The sequence below is a fragment of the Pangasianodon hypophthalmus genome, chromosome 20 (genome assembly GCF_027358585.1).
Source record: "Pangasianodon hypophthalmus isolate fPanHyp1 chromosome 20, fPanHyp1.pri, whole genome shotgun sequence".
Taxonomy (NCBI): Eukaryota; Metazoa; Chordata; class Actinopteri; order Siluriformes; family Pangasiidae; genus Pangasianodon; species Pangasianodon hypophthalmus.
Genome location: NC_069729.1, coordinates 3,002,397 through 3,024,605, shown reverse-complemented (window position 1 = coordinate 3,024,605; position 22,209 = coordinate 3,002,397). Strand labels below are relative to the sequence as shown.

At 42.5% G+C, this 22,209-nt stretch overlaps 1 protein-coding gene and 1 long non-coding RNA gene across 7 annotated transcripts in view; one reads left to right on the top strand and one right to left on the bottom strand.

Moving 5' to 3' along the window:
* Positions 1-22,209, top strand: part of tafa1 (TAFA chemokine like family member 1) — a 161,844-nt gene that overhangs the window by 138,313 nt on the left and 1,322 nt on the right. For 2 of the 6 annotated variants that reach the window (XM_034313976.2, XM_053227090.1), the window contains exons 4-5: positions 12,667-12,791; positions 17,490-17,562. In XM_034313976.2, the coding sequence (XP_034169867.1) occupies positions 12,667-12,791; positions 17,490-17,516 (152 nt within the window). In that variant the 3' untranslated portion in view covers positions 17,517-17,562. Of the gene's footprint in view, positions 1-12,666; positions 12,792-14,249; positions 14,994-17,489; positions 17,563-18,765; positions 21,010-22,209 lie in introns of those variants that run through there. The other 4 variants (XR_004580173.2, XM_034313977.2, XM_053227091.1 and 1 more) reach the window with 4 other exon arrangements.
* LOC113539486 (uncharacterized) overlaps positions 10,063-22,209 on the bottom strand; it is a 30,435-nt gene continuing 18,288 nt past the window's right edge. Inside the window, exon 3 of the long non-coding RNA XR_003403928.3 lies at positions 10,063-10,613. This is a non-coding gene — a long non-coding RNA (uncharacterized LOC113539486). The remainder of the gene's footprint in view (positions 10,614-22,209) is intronic.

Genomic DNA, 22,209 nt, shown 5'->3' with positions numbered 1-22,209 from the left:
TTAACTCAAAACGGAAAGGGTTGGACCTTACTGAACATCACATGCTCGTTTCTGATTGGACACGGGGTGTGACTATCAAAGTGAAAAGGAACCATGCTTTTTCACTCTGTTGTTATCTTAGCCTAGCGAAAACGGTTGAATGATTTAAGTTCTTTTCTTCTGTTTCACAAATTGAAATGTTTTGCCTTTACGGTGGCAGAAGTTTTGAAGCCATTCCAAGCTTCTCTGTGGTTAAGCAGCCGCTCTCCCTGAAACCACAGTCAATCTAGCAGCACATCATTTTTGGGCGCGGCTTTTAGACACTTAGCGGTAATGGCGCCGACAGCGGAACGCGAACATCCGCGAGCTCCTACACAACCAAAGCAACTTACCTTTCTACAAAATGATAATTTTAAATAAATAACAAAAACACACACTAATTCACAGTATCTAGGAGTATACAGGCTAAAAGTTTTAATATTTACACTTTTACATTTAAAAATGGGCAAAATAGATCAAGTTTAAAGAGACGCTATAAAGCATTAAGCCAAATTGACCAAATTGAGTTAACGTTGTTGTGTTTTCAGTTTTGCTGTTGTGTTGTTGGTTTTGCTGTGTTTTTATTTTGCTGTTTTGTTTTTTATTTGCTGTTGCGTTTTTGCTTTTTTAAAGTGTTTTGCACTTTAGGGCCACCGTAGAAACAGACTTTTCACAGCTTTCACTTTTAGAAAATGGTTCTTCAAGGATTCCTTAAATGGTTCTTTGTATAGTTATGGGTCCTTAGTTCCTAGTTCTAGTTTGGAACCCTTTATGCTATAACCCTACACCAGAGTGTTTCCCTGTGCAGAACCTTTAAAGAAACATCAAGACGTAGACCAACACCCTGCTGCAGGGTTCTGTGTAGAACCTTAAAAGTTTCTACCAAAAGAACAACCAAAGAATCCTTAAGGGTTTTAGATTTGATCCTTATTTTTCCTAAAAATGTTAGTATAAAATGTTTACTCAAATCAGATCAAATCATTTAATGTGCTTGAAACATTGAAAAAATGAGAAAATTGCAAACATACAAATGAAACAAGAATCAGTATCTTAATGAATCAGTAACTTCAGTACTGCTCATGGCATGATGTTTTGTTTCGTGAATTTATTTGACTCCTCTCTCTCACGTTCCCCTCTCTCTCACTCTCTCATTCTGTTTTCATAGTGTGTCCACTTCCCTGTAATTAGCATGTAAATTGTAATGCAGTGAAAACTGTGACGTCCTGTTAGCGTCACTCGAGTCCCTCAGTCGCACTCACTGAAGAAGACTTCCATGTCGCTCAGCTGATCGGTATTCAACACACGACCTCTTTGTTTATTAGGAGGATTAGATGTTCAGTGAGTGCAATCAAACGGACACACACTTGTCCTAAAGAGCCGACGTAATCGTTCTCGGATCATGTGTTTCACTCTTGTGACACACACATACGCAAAGGCCGGTCTGAGCGTGCTCATTAGTAGTAGGCGGCTGTGACGGTGTGCTGATCGAGAGCCCAGTGTCACTGAGCGAGCGGCTTATCAAGCTCCGGCTGCCAGAACCAGCGGAGATTAATGCAGAATAGCGCTGCTCGGGCCAGACCGAGGTCTCCGAGAGCAGTTTCAGGCTGGGGCTCTGCTCTCCGGCCCCTCATTAATTACTCACCGGCTTCAGTAAAGCGCAGTGACACCAGCACTGACCTTCAGAACCACACGGAGCCATTAAACAACAACATCTTTCACTTTAAAAGGAGTCCGTCTCCATAACTGCAAAGACTTTACAGAATCAATCAGCTCATTATAGGAACTTTTCTCAGCGTAGGTAGGAGAGCGAGAGATAAGGGAAGGAAAAAAGGAATAAAAACTCAGGCTTCAGTTCAAATAAAGATGAGACGAAGTCGTTGGAGTGCCTCTGGGGCACAGCGCAGTAGTGGCAAGTTAATTCTTTACTCCGTCGCTCAGGAGGACGGTGATGTAAAGCGGAGGTGTGCGGGGGGTTTAGAGAGGACTTACAGGGGAAGCGGCTCTGATGTATTGATCCCCGACCGCCGGCACTGTAAATTAACGCCTGCAGAAAAGCATGAAAATTTCAAGTGTAATTGCTTTGCACTCTTAATCTGAGCTGGAAGCGATCGATCGGAGCGAGAGGTGGAGGGAGGACTCGCCAGGGCCAGCGAAAGAGCAGCGGAACGAGTAAAACCTCAATCACTCGGACTGAATGAAATTAAATCCAGTCAAGTATCACAGAGGAGGGTTTTTTTTTGTCCTCTCAAGATATTGGGCCTCATTTATCAAGCTGGATACAACAGATTTATTCGTAAATCGTTGATATGAGCGTTTACACAAGCAATTCATAACAATCCTGTAATTTCAGAAAAAAACGTCCGTATCCAACTCATGCTACAGAGTGGGTGTAAGTTTACGCATAAAAAGACTAGCTAATGTAAACCTCGACTTAACTGACTTCGGATCATATAATTTGCATGGATTACTGCACTTTTATATCTGGAATATACTGTCGATTTTAAATTGACGAGTTTAAACTGGTACTAATGTAACTGGTACTCATCTCTGCATACAGAATATAAATAATAAATAAAGTGAGTCAACACGAACTCATAAATTAAGACAACTAAAACTAAACATTCACGACAAAACAACTGGTGTAGTATAAACGAAGGAAGAGCCGGTCTGTCTGCGCAGAGCCGCATACCGTAAACAAACGCCTCAGCTGATAGAAGCGTTAGCTCTTGCTTTTTATTATTAATATTATATATTATTAAATATTTTTATTGCCATAGAAGTGTGTCATATCTTCCACTTCTGCCTTTCAGCCTTTACCTTCATTTTGTGTTCATTTTGTGCTCCCAGCTATTTGTGCACATGACCTTTTATAGGCATTTGTGGGCGTCACTACATGCAGATGAGCTGTGTCACTTTACAGGCGATCAACATGCGCACGCGAGTACGAAGAAAATCAGTGTTTCCGAAACTTTTCTAAATCCAGTGTGTTTTAGTGTGGTTTGGCCTACGCTAACATGAAGCAGAGTTACTGTTACCATCCCAAACTCATACTATTTATCCCTTTATAGCTACATTTAACACTGTGGAACGTCCACAAAACAAGTTAGTTCCTATATCACTTACATTATAGCAGCTATAAACAGTCAAAAACCACAAAGTTAAACACAATTAAACTCCTGTGTCCTGAAGATGGAGCTTTACCTCTGTCTGTTACACTGGAGACTCCTCCCATAAATGTAAATATATTAACCGAAAACTTCAGCATATCAATCATTACACATGTTTTTTTTTCGTGGTGCGTCTGCCGTACAAGTCTCAGTGCAAGCTGTGATTACAGAAACAATAACGTTGTAAAATAAGAGTGATTTACTTTGCAGTCAGATTCCCCCCGAATAAGCCGCTGCTATTGGTTGAGCTGATATCATGACATCACTCGGCGTAAAGCAAGCTTTCACCCAGCAGCGTGACCTCATTACCCACCCACACGTTGTCCATCATTAGGATCAATGTTTAATTACCCAGCCTGTTGTTGCTTCAGGTGTGTGTCCGGTGTTCACATTACGTCTTTACTTCACGCTTAGTGACTCAGAACATGAGCATAAATCCACAACTAATCAGACTCATCGACAAGGTGACTCTGTCAGGGCACAGTGATGGAGACTTCAGTGAGCACGGCACTTCCAGGAGAGCGTCCCTGTGACTTCTGCCTCTCTACACAGAGTTTCCTTTCCATACTGATCTAGACTCAAATCAGAACACACGAAAACAAGAATTTATATAGCTGTTAGCAAGATAACAAAATCAAACTAGAAAGGTGGTTGTTAAAGTTTTAAACTCCAAACCATTCATTCATTCATCATTATTTATTTCCTCCTATCCTTCTGTCCTTGTTTCCGTTTTTCTCTTTTCACCTCTACTATGCATTCTGGCCATGCTAACAAGATTACGTCCTTTTAGGTGGGGCTTTTTCCCATGAAATAAGGATAAAAATGATACCAAACATGCCCCAAGGTCTCTCTTCATTTCCCATTGTAGGTTTTAGGAAGGTTCACTTAACATTAGAGTAAAATGCGTGTGTATCTTTTAGTATCCAGCTTTCCAGCTTAGTATCCAGCTCGGATATAGTGTACATTTAAAAAACTATATTTTAAAAAACAAAATTAATTTTTTCATTTGTAATACATTTTTATGATCTGGTGGTGTGAGAGCGTAAACGAACTGACTTAAACCCTTTCGAATTGTGACTGACACAGGTAAGAGGTATAGACTGCTAAGAGGAATTAAGAGTAAATGACAGTGGCGGTAGATCCAGAATATTTTGACAGGCATGGCCAAGATTAACGAACGTGAAGACATGTAGGCATTTAGAGTAACACGAAACTATTATGTTGTAAATATGAGGTATACAACAGAAAAGTCATAAATGCCAAACCAGTGAATAAATTGACTGTTTATTAAAGTAATCTGTAGAAATATATTCCTAAATAAGGTTATACAGCAGACAAAAGTGCTTTTGTGAAATACTAATAAGCCTATAGCTGATAATTTATTTCTATTAACCAATACTGGGCCTCATTTATCAATCTTTAGCAAAGTTGTGTGTAAATGTTTGCAAACCCCCTTTTGCGCCATTTCTTTCTTCATAATAGAATGATTAGTTTTATTTGTCTTAATTTATGGGTTTGTGTTGGCTCACTTGCTTTATTTTTTATATTTTTTTATGCAGAGATGACCTGCATGGGCACCAGATATGTTCTACACTTTGCTGCTGGAATGAAAATGGACATTTATTATTGCATTTTGTATAATACAGTGTAGTCTCGCAGATCAACTCTGATATATATGCATTCATACTAATCCCATCAGGTTCAGTGTGGCCAGTGATAATTTAGGGGTGAACCCCCTAACTCCTAAAATCCAGCAGGGTCATTGGACAGATTAAAGCACTGATCCCATCCTGGCTGGGTCAGTTTTCATTCTCTTTGACTTTTTTTTAAAATTCATTGTTCCTTTGGTGTGAAGAATCACAGCTGAATGATGAGCAAGAATGATTTTGGGGCACTTTCTTGCCTGGAACGTGAACGTTGCTCATTCATAACATTTCCTCAACTGCAACCAGTCCAATGTCGCAGCGCCACAAAGAATGCTGACTGGGCCATGCAGCTCTGAAACCCCCATGAGTCCTGACCTGCTCCAATAATCCATTTTCTCTCTCTCTCTCTCTCTCTCTCTCTCTCTATCCGGGGGGGGTGGGAGGACAGTGACACTATGGAAAACTGGATGATGCGGAGTTGCTGATGTTATGACTTTATGATAGCAGGTGACCCAGAAGGAGGGGGGTCTGGTGGCCAAGAAAGTGTTGGAGGGACATGGAAACAAAGGAACGTGGCTCGTCTCCAGGCTTAGAAGGTCATTCGGACAGGATCTGGCCAAGAGCCAGACAGATAATGCTCTCGGAGGAGGAGCACTGACCTCAGGACCCATGTTTTGAACACATGACTGTCCATCAGAGAGAGAGAGAGAGAGAGAGAGAGAGAGAGAGAGAGAGAGAGAGGAAAGTACATCTGCCAAGATAGGTCAAAGACTTCTGCCTCGGACCACAGAAACATTTACTCTTGGCTGCATCGTCACATTCAGGCAGGCTCCTTAGCACCAGAGTAACATCTCAAAGTCTGCTACCGAGACCTCATCTCGTTTTGTCTGAATGAAAGGATATTTAATTTCTCAAACACGATTCTTATAAAAGAATAAAATCGTTCTTTTATTATGTAAGTAAAAAAGTGATTAAACCATTAGGGCAGTAATGCATAATTCATAGACAAGTGCACTAATTGGGTCGGTAGCAGATGTTAGTCATTAACGTGGTGTGAATGAATGAACGTATGAGTTTGTAGTGTTTGACTTCCCACACTGAAGATAATTATGAGAAGAAAAGGAAGAAGCAAAAACAAATCACTGGCAAATGAAAGCAAAACCAAACAAATACAAACGACAAATCGGAGCTCATATTACGCATCAATCCAGGATGCTAGTCTTGTATAGGCGCGTCCTCCTTCTCTTCCTCCCCTCATTCACAGACATAATAACCTTATCTTTATAGCCTGAGCTCTCGCTGACGCTCGTCATGTCACCCATAAACCCCGATCACATGACCACAAGTGCTTGTTTACTGCACGCGTTTTCATCTCACACAGCATGAGCCTCATCGACATCAGCGTGAGACCGTGGGCGTCGTTCATCTTCCACGCAAACAACACCTCATATTTCACACCTCTGGCACTGTGGCACACTTTTAATCTGAGTTCTTCTTCCCCGTCACTCCAGCGCTCTCCCATTCCCACTGGGTTGATTCCTGTCTCTTTTTTTTTCCGTCATCGGTATTACTTTTTCAATTTCGAATCGACAATTCGACGTTAAAGCACTTGAGTACGTGTCCGCTCAAACCGGTAATGAAAAACCTGTTTGCACAAGGTGTCTTCTCTCAGAGCTGCAAAATAGTAAATATGGAATAAAGCAGCAGTTATGGAGGAGAAGATTTCATCAAGAGTTGTTGCTTTGAGTTATAAAACCATTTTCTCTCTTCTGGTGGTTGTATAACGTGATACGGCGGTTTTACGTCATCTCTTAGCAAATACGTACTTTAGAAAGACAGACCAGGCATGTCCGAAAATATTGCATTATACCGCAGTGTGTTGAATTCTTGAATCTGATTGGTTGGAATTTTCTGTAACAGCTGCTTTGACATTAGTGCAGCTTCAAATCACAGGTTTATATTAATGCTTGATCTAATACGTCATCGTTTCTATAGTAACAGCTCATTGTGTAATAATACACTTCGGGATGTGCTGCTACAGGAAAGTAATCAAGAATTGTTCTGCACTGTTCACTGTTAGAAAAATGGCTTCCTCAGGGGATTATGGGTAAAGTGTTCAAAGCTCTGAGCCTTTTCTGAAAGGGGAACGCTATGTTTTAGGAGTCTACGTGGATCTTTTAAGGAGTTCTTAATGGTTCTAGAGCTTTGTTTTTGTTAGAAGAGCATACTCTGAGTCTCTAGCAGGTCTCTGATGTATTTTGTTGATTTTATGTCAAGTTTTGTTAGAGGTTTTTTTTTTCATTTAGAAAATCCACAGTATGAGATTAGAGGGAGCTGTGATTCGGCTTTGTGAGTAAAACCGAGTGAGAAATGCGTGAGCGTGGATTTTGTCATGTCAGATTTGTCTTCCCTGTAATTGTTGAAGATTCATGCTAATTGTTGTACTTTCATTACCTACAGCATGTAGCAACAAAGAGAACAAGCTGTAGTGAGAGTGTGAATACCCATGTGACCCCCTCACACACTCGACTAACGCCTTCTGACAGAGAGACAGAGAGAGAGAGAGAGAGAGAGAGAGATGGATAAATGGAGAGAGGGGGTAAAATAGAGAAAGACCATGAGAGACATGGAGACAGAGAGAGCAAAAAACAGAAAGAGCAAGTGATGGAAAGAGAGACAGCTATAGAAATGGAGAGAGAGTGAAATATAGAAAGAAAGATAGAGAGAATGAGAGATGGAGACATGCAAAAAGAGAGAGAGAAAAACAGAGAGAGCAAGAGATGGAAAGAGAGAGAGAGAGAGATAGCTGGAGAGATGGAGATAAAGTGATGGAAAGAGAAAGAAGGACAGTTGGAGAAATGAAGCAAGAGGAAGAGAGAGGAAGAGAGTGAAAGAGTTCAGTGTGAGGTGTGTTTGCTGTGCAATGAAGTTCGTGCTGCAGAGCGCATCATCATCCCTCCACTACTCCTCCCTTCTCAGCATCATCCCTCCATCACTTCTCCCTACTCAGCATCATCCCTTCATCTCTCCTCCCTTCTCAGCATCATCCCTCCATCACTTCTCCCTACTCAGCATCATCCCTTCATCTCTCCTCCCTCCTCAGCATCATCCCTCCATCTCTCCTCCCTCCTCAGCATCATCTCTCTAAATCTGCTCCCTCCTCAGCATCATCCCTCCATCTCTCCTCCCTCCTCAGCATCATCCCTCTATCTCTCCTCCCTCCTCAGCATCATCTCTCTAAATCTGCTCCCTCCTCAGCATCATCCCTCCATCTCTCCTCCCTCCTCAGCATCATCTCTCTATCTCTGCTCCCTCCTCAGCATCATCCCTCCATCTCTCCTCCCTCCTCAGCATCATCTCTCTATCTCTGCTCCCTCCTCAGCATCATCCCTCCATCTCTCCTCCCTCCTCATCATCATCCCTCCATCTCTCCTCCCTCCTCATCATCATCCCTTCATCTCTCCTCCCTCCTCAGCATCATCCCTCCATCTCTCCTCAGCATCATCCCACCATCTCTTCTCTGCATCATCCGTTCATCTCTCCTCAGCATCATCCCTCAATCTCTCCTCCCTCCTCAGCACCATCCCTCCCACCTCTCATCATCATCCCTCCATCTCTCCTCAGCATCATCCCTCCATCTCTCCTCAGCATCATCCCTCCATCTCTCCTCAGCATCATCCGTTCATCTTTCCTCTGCATCATCCCTCTATCTCTCCTCAGCATCATCTGTTCATCTCTCTTCATCATCATCCCTCCCACCTCTCATCATCATTCCTCCATCTCTCCTCAGCATCATCTCTCTATCTCTGCTCACTCCTCAGCATCATACCTCCACCCCTCCTCCCTCCTCAGCATCATCCCTCCATCTCTCCTCAGCATCATCGCTCAGCCTCTCCTCACTCCTCAGCATCATCTCTCCACCTCTCCTCGCTCTGAGCTCATGTGGGATGGAGGGAGAAGGGGAACATGAAGTGCAGGATGAATAATGGTCGAGTGCTGATGTCTCTGCGGTGGTGATTATCTCTAAACCTGGATGGTATGAAGTCATTGTTGTAAGATCCTGCAGTGGGATTGAGAAGGGAATTGAGCCGGGTTTGAGAGGTTATGGGCTTCTCAGAGAGAGAGAGAGAGAGAGAGAGAGAGAGAGAGAGAGAGAGAGAGAGAGAGAGAGAGAGAGAGAGAGAGAGAGAGAGAGAGAGAGAGAGAGAGAGAGAGAGAGAGAGAGAGAGAGAGAGAGAGAGAAGAGAAGCAAAGCTATTCTTCTTGGCCTGGAAAACTCGTATGAAAAGTGCATTATCTCAAGATCACTTCAGCCAAAATAAGGCAGCATGAAAAGTGACCCACATGAGTGAGAGACAAATTGAGAGGCAATCTCTCATTTACGACAGAAGTGCAACGGCGACAAATCAAAATCCAATTTTTTCTGCTAATTTGTATAAAAGCGTATTATTCCGTTAGATTTTTCAGTATCCATAAATGTCCAGTGTGCTGATATTGCAAATATAATTGCTCTATATTTTTCCATTTTATTAAATATTACATTAAAAATGTAGTGATGGAGACGGATGAGCCGCTGTGGCGACCCCTAACGGAGCAGCTGAAAGAAGAAGAAGAAGAAGACATTAAAAATGTAGTAATTATTATAAAAGCTGTAGTGGAATAAAAAGACACGGATGATGGAATCCTAATAGTAATCCACTAATGCAGCACAGAGTGAAATGTTATGGACTTGGACCAGCGGCTCCGTCTCAAAACCGGCAACTTTATGTTAAAATTAAACACACACATACAGTAGTACAGCAAACAGTGTTGGTTAAAGGTGCAGTTTGTAAAGTTTAAACATTTCTAGACATTTATTAATGTTGAATTTTATAAAAGATACCTTAGGAAAAGCTAGCAGCTCCATATTGCAATGCACTTGATTGGGCTAATTTCTTCATTTCTAGCTTCTGTTTAACTTTTTTCTGGCCCAGAAATGAGCTCTGCCCTAAGACAGAGCTGTTCAGCATATCATTGTTTCGCTAAAAGGCCATCCGTGAGACATGCATAGTTTCAACAGAGCATTTGGGGGTCAGCAGATGGACAGGAGGCTCGGTAATGCCAGTGTTTTTATTGTAGCTGTAAAAAGTGACATACGGCTTCTTTAAGGTACGAGAGAACTAGGCAATGTCTGTGACTGCATCATATTATCATTTAAGCTCACGATATTAATCAGGTTGTTGAATTGAAATAAGTTAATATGGAGATGGGAACAGAGTTATTGATGTTTAAATCTATCTAGTTTATAATAAAATAATCTAATAATATATATACATTTAAGGCGGAGCCAGTTTGTAGGCGGTGCATAAAGGCTGTTACAAAGACAGACAGTTTTCATGGCCATGTTTATCATTTTTAGATCGTATTTCATATTTAATGAAAACTAAATCCATGCGTACATGTCGTATTCAGAGCTGTATACATCAGAAAATGTCAAAACTGCACCTCGTCAAGGGTTTTCCCAGGCAGCCGCACGTTTCTATCAGGATGTTGTGTGTGTAGATGTAAAGCAGCAGAACACTGCCGCGTTCCTCAGTCTGACTCTTGACTCGACTCTTTAATCCAGCATTTTTTTTTTACGCTGATTGATTGTTACCTTGTAAAGCTAGGAGCAGAGATCAGAGGAGAAGTGTGAAGGAAGCGACTCGCTCTAGACATTTAACCTTCAAAGCCGAGTCACGCTCTCTCAGAATCGCAATGTGTTCGTCTGGGTTCGTCTCTGAAGTGAGGAAAAGAAGAGCTCCTATAAAAGAGAGGTGGGAGGAAACAGAATCAAAGGGCATTTATTTATTTAAGCACCTAGATTCTGTTCTGAAGTGCTTCACTGTAGTGTTAGTTGTAAAGGAGCCTGGTATGCTAAACGATGTGTGCTCACATACAAGTTTATTCAATTAAATACAGAGAAAAAAAACACTAGCAGGCTTTCTGAAGCTGACATTATCAGTGCTTTACATTGTTAGCTGAGTAATAAAGCAATTATTGTTAATTCTGAGCTTTAAGTCCTTGGTTTTTTTGCCTCTCCAAAGAAACACAGCAGTGATTAGAGCTTTTACAACAGCAGCAACAACAGAGAGCTAATGTGCAGATCCTATTCACATTTTTATAATACTGGAACATTTAAAATCCAATATCCCACATTCTAATTTTAGTCACCTAACGCAAGTCTATTGAAACTTTCTGAAATCACGCTGGAAGGGTGAAAATTAAGCACTTAATAACGTTTTCTAACGATCTGGAACAGTTTGGAGTGATTTGCTTGTGTTTCCGATTACGGTCAATTAAAAAATTTCTTCCTTTTTCATTTTTATTAACGTTTCTAATCCCTAGTAAGCATGTATAGTGAACAGGCAGTCATTTAAGATTAGACCTTACTTATGTGATGGAGGCTTAACTAAAAAATAAAAATGAATATCCTGTGTGAAGATGAAGATTACAGATCTAGTGATGGGTCAAAACAATACACTATGATTTCTTTGCTTAAGATTGCAACAAGTTTGCCTTCCATGTATAGTGTAGTGATCATCTTGTGTGTGTGTGTGTGTGTGTGTGTGTGTGTTTAGTAAGCAGCAAGAACATGTGTTACAGAAATGTTCATGCTGTATTCAGAAGGTTTTGTTCTCTGTTTGAGTGTGTAATCTGTGTGAAACGGGAGTTTTGAGAAGCTGCGCTATGACACAAAGCTTTCAGAGAGCTGGAGATGTTGCAGAAGTCTGAATGTTTACAGTGTGATGGAGAATTTTCTGTCTTTCACAGTTTATCTGTCTTTCAACAAACTGCAGTCTGCAGTACTCAGTGTGTAAAAAAAAAAAAAAAAAAATATATTAATAGGGTCTTACATCTCACTTAAAAACCTTAAAGCTCTCAGCGATGACATTATTATTATTATTATTATAACGTTTTAATAATTTTGTAATTAAATATTAACAATTAGTGACAGGTCATTATCAGTTATAACGGTTGTGCAGTACAGCACATGGCATTATAATTAATGATGATGCCACTCACATTACGGTGTGTTACAGCTCAGCAGCATTGAATTCTCAAATCTAAACAAATTTAACAAACATATTGTTTAACAAACAAAAATGTATAGCCTAAGCATTGATTTGGTGAAGTTAGGAGAGATTTATTTAACATTTATTTAAATAGGAGTCTCAGTGTAAGCACTTTGTAACAGACACTGTGTTTTGTAAAGTTTCCCAGCAGGGGGAAGTCTTCAGGATAGAGGAGTGGAAAGCTTTCCAGTTTCTCAGTAAAATAATAAACTGCTTTTTTTTTAAAGAGAGAGAGAGAGAGAGAGAGAGAGAGAGAACAGCTAATTACTACTCAAGCTAAAAAACTTGACATTTTATTAAGTGTTTGCTTTTGTGAGTCCTCCAGGTATGCAGCACATCTTTAGACTGTAACTATTATCTAATTCAAAATCTGAGAATGTACGAGAAACTCTTGGTGTAAAGTTTTGAGGGAACAAACTGCAGTGATTGGAGGGCAGAGGAAGTAGGGCGGGGCTCGAGGTCTATCAAAAGTTTAACATAGAGTCGCATTTTCACAGCAGGAAAAATGTTCTAACACATCAGGCACATTTCTGCACATTTGAAACTCGGTTTACAAACTGAGGACGAAATGTCCTCGACGTGTTGAAGCTTCTGTTCGGATATGGAGGTTCTGCTTTTAGGTGAATCTTCACACATCAGTTTGATTGTACAAGTTCACAGTTCTTATCATAGCCTTCTCAATAGAGAAAGTCTCACCTTATTGTGTGTGTGTGTGTGTGTGTGTGTGTGTGTCCTGTGCAGCCTCCATTGTGATCGGGAAGTGGTGGTGTGAGATGGAGCCATGTTTGGAAGGAGAAGAGTGCAAGACGCTGCCAGATAACTCGGGCTGGATGTGTTCCTCCGGGAACAAAATCAAAACCACCAGGGTGAGAACTCTGAGACCCACACACACACACACACACATACGCACACACGCGCAAACACACACACACATCCACACACACACACACACATATGTACAGTCACAAAGACTTTGGTAGTTACATATATTTTCGATCATTCAACATGTCACACTGAATTTCTCCACAGTTTAGTGTGTAATTGTGTGTGTGTGTGTGTGTGTGTGTGTGTGTGTGTGTGTGTGTGTGTGTGTGCTGTAATGTGCTGCTAAAGTGTTCACAGTTTATAAGTGCCAAAAAGAGCTGTCAATTTTGTCTTTTGTCAATGCAGTGAAAACTAGGTGACGTATTTATGTGGCTCAGTAAAAGTGGAACAGTTAAAGCCACAGAGACACAGGAGCTTTAAATCATGCAGGTTTACTTTTCATACTGAAAAAAGAAAAATGTGTCTGGAATGAAATATGCTTAATAAACTGACTTTAGTTTTATAACATCATAAAAACATCATAAACACCTCATAAACAAAATACCACTGCTGCTCATACACTGCTTTTTACTGCACACTGGTTAATAAAGACAGACAGACAGACTCCTGTTAGACAGAAAAGTAATAGGTGAGGGCAGAGAAAAGAAAGAAAGAAGGAAAATTACACTTTGGTTAGGCAAGAAAAAAGATGATGGGAAGAAGAGAGACAGACAGCCAGACAGAAAGAGAGAGAAAGACAGACAGAGACAGACCAAGAGAGAAAGACAGACAGGCATTGATGCAGACAGAAAAAGACAGAGACAGACAGAGAGAGAAACAGGCAGATAGAAAGAGAGACAGAGAATGAGACAGACAGACAGAGAGACAAAGACAGAGACAAAAAAGACAGACAGATGGACAGGCAGAGAGAAATAGACAGACAGGCACACAGACATTGATGTAGGCAGACAGAGACAGACAGGCAGAGAGATAATGACAGAGACAAACAGCCTGAATGAGCGAGATAGATAGGCAGACAGAGACACAGACAGACAGAGACACAGACAAACAAAGTGACAGGTAGACAGAGACATGGACAGACAGACAAGCACACAGGCAGATAGACAGACAAAGTGACAGACAGGCAGACAGACAGAGACACAAGTAGGCAGAGACAGAGGCAGGCAGACAGACAAAGTGACAGGTAGACAGACAGACAGTCAGACAGAGACACAGATAGACAAAGTGACAGGTAGACAGAGACATGGACAGACAGACAGGCACACAGGCAGACAGACAGCCAGAGACACAGACAGACAGACAAAGTGACAGGTAGACAGACAGATAGAGACACAGGCAGGCAGACAGACAATGTAACAGGCAGGCAGGCAGACAGACAGACAGACAGACAGACAGGCAGACAGACTAACAGGTAGCGAGACACAGGTTAGCGGGGGGTTTGTTCCCCTGCACATGTTGTCAGTGTTTCCTGTGGGCTGATTAAACGTTTTTAAACCCAGCTAAACTGAGCCGCGACGAGTCCGGATCATTCTCCACTTTCCACAGGTAAGATTTCTCCTCATTATTTACTGTAGCACAGAAACATCACCACATTCTACATGTACAATATTATTACATTAATAACCTCACTACCCCTACACCCTACTCCAGATGAGGCTGCCTACGTAGGCTGAATTACTCAGCTGTGTTTGTGCTCCTGGCATAAAGTCTGTCCTTTAACAAAACTTCTCATTTTGGATACATCTGAAGAAGCACCATGTGCATCTGTGGGACTGGGGGGGTGCCATTAATTATAGTACCAATGCATTCATGTTAATACATAGTGCTGTAATATCATGAACCTGTATAACATTTGAAGAAATCATATGACTGATGTATATTGAATATGTAAAATGTAATATTGTTGCATGTGTAGAAACACAAGACTGATTACATCATTTATACACCGTATTTCCACTGAAGTGTGCAGGTTGTTAAAGTGGCCGTGAAATCAAATGTGGTGTTCCAGTGCTTTTCACACGTGTCTTGGCTTTATGAACACGTGTATTCCAGTTTACATGAAAACATTTAGACATATACGTACTTTTCACACACACGTCATTTTGGACTGGATGGATGTTACTGATCCCCAGTTATAAATGTAACACTACAGTAGCTGAAAAAACACAGGACATTATATTAAATACAGAGAATAAATACATCTAAATACACACACTAATGAACTACAGATATGAACAAGACTAACACACAGGGTGTGTGTAAGAGCAGGGCGTGTGTAAGAGCAGGGTGTGTGTATGAGCAGGGCGTGTGTAAGAGCAGGGCGTGTGTAAGATCAGGGTGTGTGTATGAACAGGGTGTGTGTAAGAACAGGGTGTGTGTAAGAGCAGGGCTTGTGTAAGAGCAGGGTGTGTGTAAGAGCAGGGTGTGTGTATGAACAGGGTGTGTGTAAGAGCAGGGTGTGTGTATGAACAGGGTGTGTGTAAGAGCAGGGCGTGTGTAAGAACAGGGCGTGTGTATGAACAGGGCGTGTGTATGAACAGGGTGTGTGTAAGAGCAGGGTGTGTGTAAGATCAGGGTGTGTGTATGATCAGGGTGTGTGTAAGATCAGGGTGTGTGTATGATCAGGGCGTGTGTAAGAGCAGGGCGTGTGTAAGAGCAGGGCGTGTGTATGAACAGGGCGTGTGTAAGAGCAGGGCGTGTGTATGAACAGGGCGTGTGTAAGAGCAGGGTGTGTGTATGAACAGGGTGTGTGTAAGAGCAGGGTGTGTGTAAGAGCAGGGTGTGTGTAAGAGCAGGGCGTGTGTATGAACAGGGCGTGTGTAAGAGCAGGGTGTGTGTAAGAGCAGGGTGTGTGTAAGAGCAGGGCGTGTGTGTGTAAGAGCAGGGTGTGTGTAAGAGCAGGGTGTGTGTGTAAGAGCAGGGTGTGTGTAAGAACAGGGTGTGTGTAAGATCAGGGCGTGTGTAAGAGCAGGGCGTGTGTATGAACAGGGCGTGTGTAAGAGCAGGGCGTGTGTATGAACAGGGTGTGTGTAAGAGCAGGGTGTGTGTAAGACCAGGGTGTGTGTAAGACCAGGGCGTGTGTAAGACCAGGGTGTGTGTATGAACAGGGTGTGTGTATGAACAGGGTGTGTGTAAGAGCAGGGTGTGTGTAAGAGCAGGGCGTGTGTATGAACAGGGTGTGTGTAAGAGCAGGGCGTGTGTATGAACAGGGTGTGTGTAAGAGCAGGGTGTGTGTATGAACAGGGTGTGTGTAAGAGCAGGGCGTGTGTAAGAGCAGGGCGTGTGTAAGAGCAGGGTGTGTGTAAGAACAGGGTGTGTGTAAGATCAGGGCGTGTGTGTGTAAGAGCAGGGTGTGTGTGTAAGAGCAGGGTGTGTGTAAGAACAGGGCGTGTGTAAGACCAGGGCGTGTGTAAGACCAGGGCGTGTGTAAGAACAGGGTGTGTGTAAGAACAGGGTGTGTGTATGAACAGGGCGTGTGTAAGAACAGGGCGTGTGTATGAACAGGGCGTGTGTAAGAGCAGGGCGTGTGTAAGAGCAGGGCGTGTGTATGAACAGGGCGTGTGTAAGAGCAGGGCGTGTGTAAGATCAGGGTGTGTGTATGAACAGGGTGTGTGTAAGAGCAGGGTGTGTGTAAGATCAGGGTGTGTGTAAGAACAGGGCGTGTGTATGAACAGGGCGTGTGTAAGAACAGGGCGTGTGTATGAACAGGGCGTGTGTAAGAGCAGGGCGTGTGTAAGAGCAGGGCGTGTGTATGAACAGGGCGTGTGTAAGAGCAGGGCGTGTGTATGAACAGGGTGTGTGTAAGAGCAGGGCGTGTGTAAGAGCAGGGCGTGTGTAAGAGCAGGGCGTGTGTATGAACAGGGTGTGTGTATGAACAGGGTGTGTGTGAGAGCAGGGTGTGTGTGTAAGATCAGGGCGTGTGTAAGAGCAGGGCGTGTGTATGAACAGGGTGTGTGTAAGAGCAGGGTGTGTGTACGAACAGGGTGTGTGTGTAAGAGCAGGGTGTGTGTATGAACAGGGTGTGTGTAAGATCAGGGCGTGTGTAAGAGCAGGGTGTGTGTAAGAACAGGGTGTGTGTAAGACCAGGGTGTGTGTGTAAGAGCAGGGTGTGTGTAAGAGCAGGGTGTGTGTAAGACCAGGGTGTGTGTAAGAACAGGGTGTGTGTATGAACAGGGTGTGTGTAAGAGCAGGGTGTGTGTATGAACAGGGCGTGTGTAAGAGCAGGGTGTGTGTAAGAGCAGGGCGTGTGTGTGTGTAAGAGCAGGGTGTGTGTAAGAGCAGGGTGTGTGTAAGAACAGGGTGTGTGTATGAACAGGGTGTGTGTAAGACCAGGGTGTGTGTAAGAGCAGGGTGTGTGTAAGAGCAGGGTGTGTGTGTAAGAGCAGGGTGTGTGTAAGACCAGGGTGTGTGTATGAACAGGGTGTGTGTAAGAACAGGGCGTGTGTATGAACAGGGTGTGTGTAAGAGCAGGGTGTGTGTGTAAGAACAGGGTGTGTGTAAGAGCAGGGTGTGTGTAAGACCAGGGTGTGTGTGTAAGAGCAGGGTGTGTGTGTAAGAGCAGGGTGTGTGTAAGACCAGGGTGTGCTCATGACCACATGAAAATCCAGAGCCTCATGTCATTTCACGGGCACTTTAACAGTGTATTCATTATCATAACAAGCTTTGTGTGTGGAGGTGTGTGTGTGTGCGTGTGTGTGTGTAAACTGTGGCTGTGTTTTCTCTCGTGCCTCTTCTTACAGAACACACAGCCGTATTCCCCTTTTTAGCTCGAGAGCAGCTGCAGGAGAACCGGCGCAGAACCCTCAGCACAAGGTCAGTGTCCATCTCTGTTTTTATAACCTCAGCCATGTGAGACCAACTGCTTACTGAGCATCACCTCTCATTAACCCCAATACACACTGTACAAATCATAATTACTCACCCAGAGTGTGTGTGTGTGTGTGTGTGTGCGTGCGTGTGTGTGTGTGTAGTGAAGGAGGCAAACTACAAATAGATTTCTTTCTGAAGTATATTCTTCCCATCACTAGGATTTATAATCAAAAGGCACGCACTCACTCACACACACACACACACACACACACACACACACTCACACTGAGCAGAATAAGTCAAATGTAAGTTCTTCAGGTTCTTGATCTTGTCTCTTATGTTTGATTGCTAAATCCTCTGAGCAAAGCGAAGTGCCCTTAAGAACCTGTGTGTGTGTGTGTGTGTGTGTGTGTGTGTGTGTGTGTGTGTGTGTGCGTGTGCGTGTGCGCGCGCGTGTGTTCTCTGTTCTTTACTACCCTAGCAGAACTTGTATTGTGAATGTAGTGTCCCAAATAAGATCGATCTAAAGTTATAATCTTGGGTTTAATCTCAAATTTAATCTCTGCCTTTAAACTATCCAGGATTTAAGCAGAAGTTGTTCCTTTAATCTGAATATGTTTAATCTGGAGTTTTTAATCCAGAGACTAATTGTCTTTAAATTAGATTTTATATTAGTATTAAATGCTGCCTTTAATCTGGAGTTATTCCTTTCATTTGCCTTTCACGTGGAGTTTACTCAGGAATTTAATCTTTTACTTTAATGCCAGGTGTTTTCCCACATTTAATTGTAAAATTAATCTTTGCCATTTTTAATTAGGGTCTTAATATGGGATTTAATCCAGAGACTGGATCTTAATCTGGATTTAATCTTTATTGGAGAATGAATCAGATTTTTTCTATTCCTGTATTCGGGATACTGATCCAAAGTTTTCCCTCTATGAATTAGTGCCGTCACTGCCACTAAACACACACACACACACACACACACACACACACACACACACAGCTCATTTGCAGACTTCATTTTGCTCTAAAGAGACGAAAATCCACATCATGTTCCTCTTTCTTTAGATGCTTGCATGCTCATATGCGCAGATTTTTTTTTTTTGTGCCTTTTTAATTGGCATGTACGTACAGATCCAGCCAAAGCGAGTGAGTGCCTGACGCTCTTCTTTTTTCTCTCTTCTTTTTCTTTGTGTCTTTCAGAGAGGGAGCCCTCCTTGACAAGGAAGGCCTTTTGTTTGAGGAGGGCCACAATGAGAGAGAGAGAGAGAGAGAGAGAGAGAGAAAGGCTGGTGATCGTCCAGTCACTCACATCTGCTTTTACCTGCTGCTCTGGTTCATTAGGCCAACAAATTATTTACATGCAAAAAAAAAACATGATTTTTAAAACAATCTGCTCAGAAAATGAGCCAAAGACATGGAATAAAGGGGAAAAACTGTTTTTTGTTTGTTTTTTTTTCTTAAAAAAATCTGCCTGAAGAGACATCCTGCTCTCAAATGCTTAAATGGCTCAGGCATCTAGCAGAGTTTTGCGGTTTCACGAGCATCTTCATCTTTACACCGTGGAAATACCACACTTAATTCTCTTCAGAGCAAAAGTGAAGAACTCGGAATAGAGCTGTTTCACACGCCTTATACGTGATCATATCCCTGTCAGTCTCATCAAAAAACAAAGAGCTACTGCTCATCTCTTTTGACAGTTTGTCCAGTTTCTTCTCACTGCCTGTCATATTCATATAAAATCAGTTCTGACACGTTCAGACTGTGTGTGTGTGTGTGTGTGTGTGTGTGTGTGTGCGCGTTGTGTCACATTTCCTGCACATTTCCTTGGAGCAGAGGAGAAAAGCGATGTGGTAAAATCCTACTTCCTGCCCTTGAGTTCTTCACCCTGAGACAGTGACGTGGAAGAAAATTGTGCGTTAATGTGATCACTGATTTAGGATGCACGAGGCACATGTGGGACTGCGGTGTTTAGGACGAGCTCTAAATCGCCACGGCGGCACAGCTGGATGTCTCGCTGTGAGGGACAGGAACGCTAAAGGACGTAGGAAAGTGCGCTGTACCAGTGAGCGGCTTTCACTCACACGCTTTACAGGAAAAACTGAGTCCTGACATTTGAGTTAATTGAAGCTGTGTGTGTGTGTGTGTGTGTGTGTGTGTGTACGCATTACAGACACAGAACGCTTTATTCCTGAACTCTCTGCCAACAGAACACATTCGGCTCCAAGCTCACGTTATTTCTAGGCACATTGTTTTTTTCAGTTATTAATGCTTGGATTAAACTCATTTAGTTCCAGTTAAAAGTCAAACACACTAAAAACTATAAAAACTAATCTAATAAATGCTGATGATAGGTTGTGATTTCTTTCTATCTATCTGTCTCTCTTTCTCTTTTTTCATCTTTAGCTCTCTCACTCTTTGTCTTTTTAACATGTTATAAAATGTTAACACTTCTCTGGATTTCTCATTTTCTCTCCCTGTCACGTTTTACTTTTTATATTCAACATCTCCAGCTCCCTCTCTCTCTCTCTCCCTGTCTGTCGCTCTGCATCTTTGCTTCTCTCTCCATCTTGCTATCTGTCTCTCTTGATCTCTCTCTCTCACTGTCTCTCTATCTCACTCTGTCTGTCTGTCTGTCTTACTCTCCCTCCCTCTCTGTTGCTGTCTTTCTGTCTGTGTCTCTCTCTTGCTGTCTTCTTCTCTCTGTCTTTGCGCTTGCTCTCTCTTCTCTGTCTGTCTCGCTCTTTCACGCTCTCTCTCTCTCTCTCTCTCTCTCTCTCTCAGTCGTGCTCTCTCAGATTCAACCTCAAACAGCTTTTTTTGGCGTGAATCGTAATGAACAACTGTTGCCAAACCATTAAGCAGGATAAAGGGGAAAAAAGACAAAAATAAAAATATTAAGCAAGCAAATAACTAAATAAATAAATTTAAAAAGATAAATCTATCTCTTTCTCTCACTGCCTCTCGCTCTCTCTGTCCGTCTCTCTATCCCCATTTCTCTCTTTCCCCATCCCTCTCACTCCGTCTCTCTCTAAAGCTGCAGTTTGTATGCATTTCTGTTCGTCACACAGCAGCAGAGGAAATGTCAGTGGTGTGTGTGTGTGTGTGTGTGTGTGTGTGTGTGTGTGTGCGCACATGCTCAGGGCGAAGCCACAGGCCGCAGACTTTAATTAGCTTCACTCAGTTCTGCATGGCTAAAACCCAGAGATTTCCTAACACACACACACACACACACAACTGGTTCTGCTGCAGCAACTTCTTCAGCCCTGAGAGAGAGACAGTGTGTGTTTGAGTGGTGATGTATCAGTGTGTGAGAGAGTGAGTGGTGCTGTGTGTGTGTGTGTGTGTGTGTGTGTGTGTGAGTCAGATACAGCACATTACAAGCCTGTGTGAGTGGTGGATAATATGATAAACATTTACACATGTTAGCAGAGCTGAGGAAGGAGGACGGATGCAGTGTGTGTGTGTGTGTGTGTGTGTGTGTGTGTGTGTGTGTGTGTTCTTGTCTGCACAACTGAGGTCTTTTCAAAAGATTTTCTGTATCTGTACACTAATCACACACACACACACACACACACACACACGTTAATATTGGTAGCAAACAGTCTATCCTAATCTACCGCTCTGCCTGAAGTGAAACATTCCCCTTACACCACAGGTCTCTGAGCAGCAGGATGAGTTTGAAGATTCAGGTCTGTGGTTTGTGGGATGCTAAACTGCTAGAAACTCCTCTTACTGATTAGCTACATTAGCTTTGTAGCTGAAAACTAATGAAGAGAGCAGGTCTTAGCTGATGAGCTACATTTGGGTTTGGAGGGAAATGAGAACTTCAACCCTACAACATGAGGACTGCAACGTGGAGAAGATGGAGAACAGTGGAACAGGCTTTCTGCCATCCGGACTTTTGACTGTAAATTATTTTTTGTTTGGTGTTTTTTTATTACATTTTTATGTCTTTAGTTGTATGAAACCTAATTAAATCTCTGCTCAGTATTTATGCTCAGTGATATGATAGTGATATGGTACTGATGGTTTCTGCTTCTTTTTCTGTTTAAATGCTTTTTTGTTAACTGTAAATAAAATTCTGATCGACACGATGATGTTTTATTGTCTTTTTGAAACAGTTAGCTGGAGATTTGTGAGCAAACCTGAAGCTCACCATACGTTACTGTGTGAAAACGTCTTCACGTGTCTCAGTGCGATATTTTACACCAAATCACTCCATCTACTCTATTTATCTACTTACATATCTCTCTCTGTATCCCTGTTTCTCCCTCTTTCTCTCTCTGTCTCTCTCTCCCTATTTCTCTCTCTCCATCTGTCTCTCTCTCTATCTGTCTTGCCCTATCTCTCTGTCTTTCTGTCTATCTCTCTCCAACTCCCTCTGTCACTCTCTCTCTCTCTCTCTCTCTCTCTCTCTCAATCTCTCTCTCCACCTCCATCTGACTCTCACTTTCTCTCTCTTGCTCGCTTCGTCTCTGTCTCTCTCTCCACCTCCCTCTGTCTGTATCTGACTTTCTCTGTCTCTCTTTCTTTATCTCTGTCTCTGTCATTCGTTCTTTCTCCCCCTCAATCTATCTCTCTCTGCCTTGCTCCGCCTCCCTCCGTCTCTCTATCTCTCTGTCTCCGTCTGTCTCTGCTGGTGTT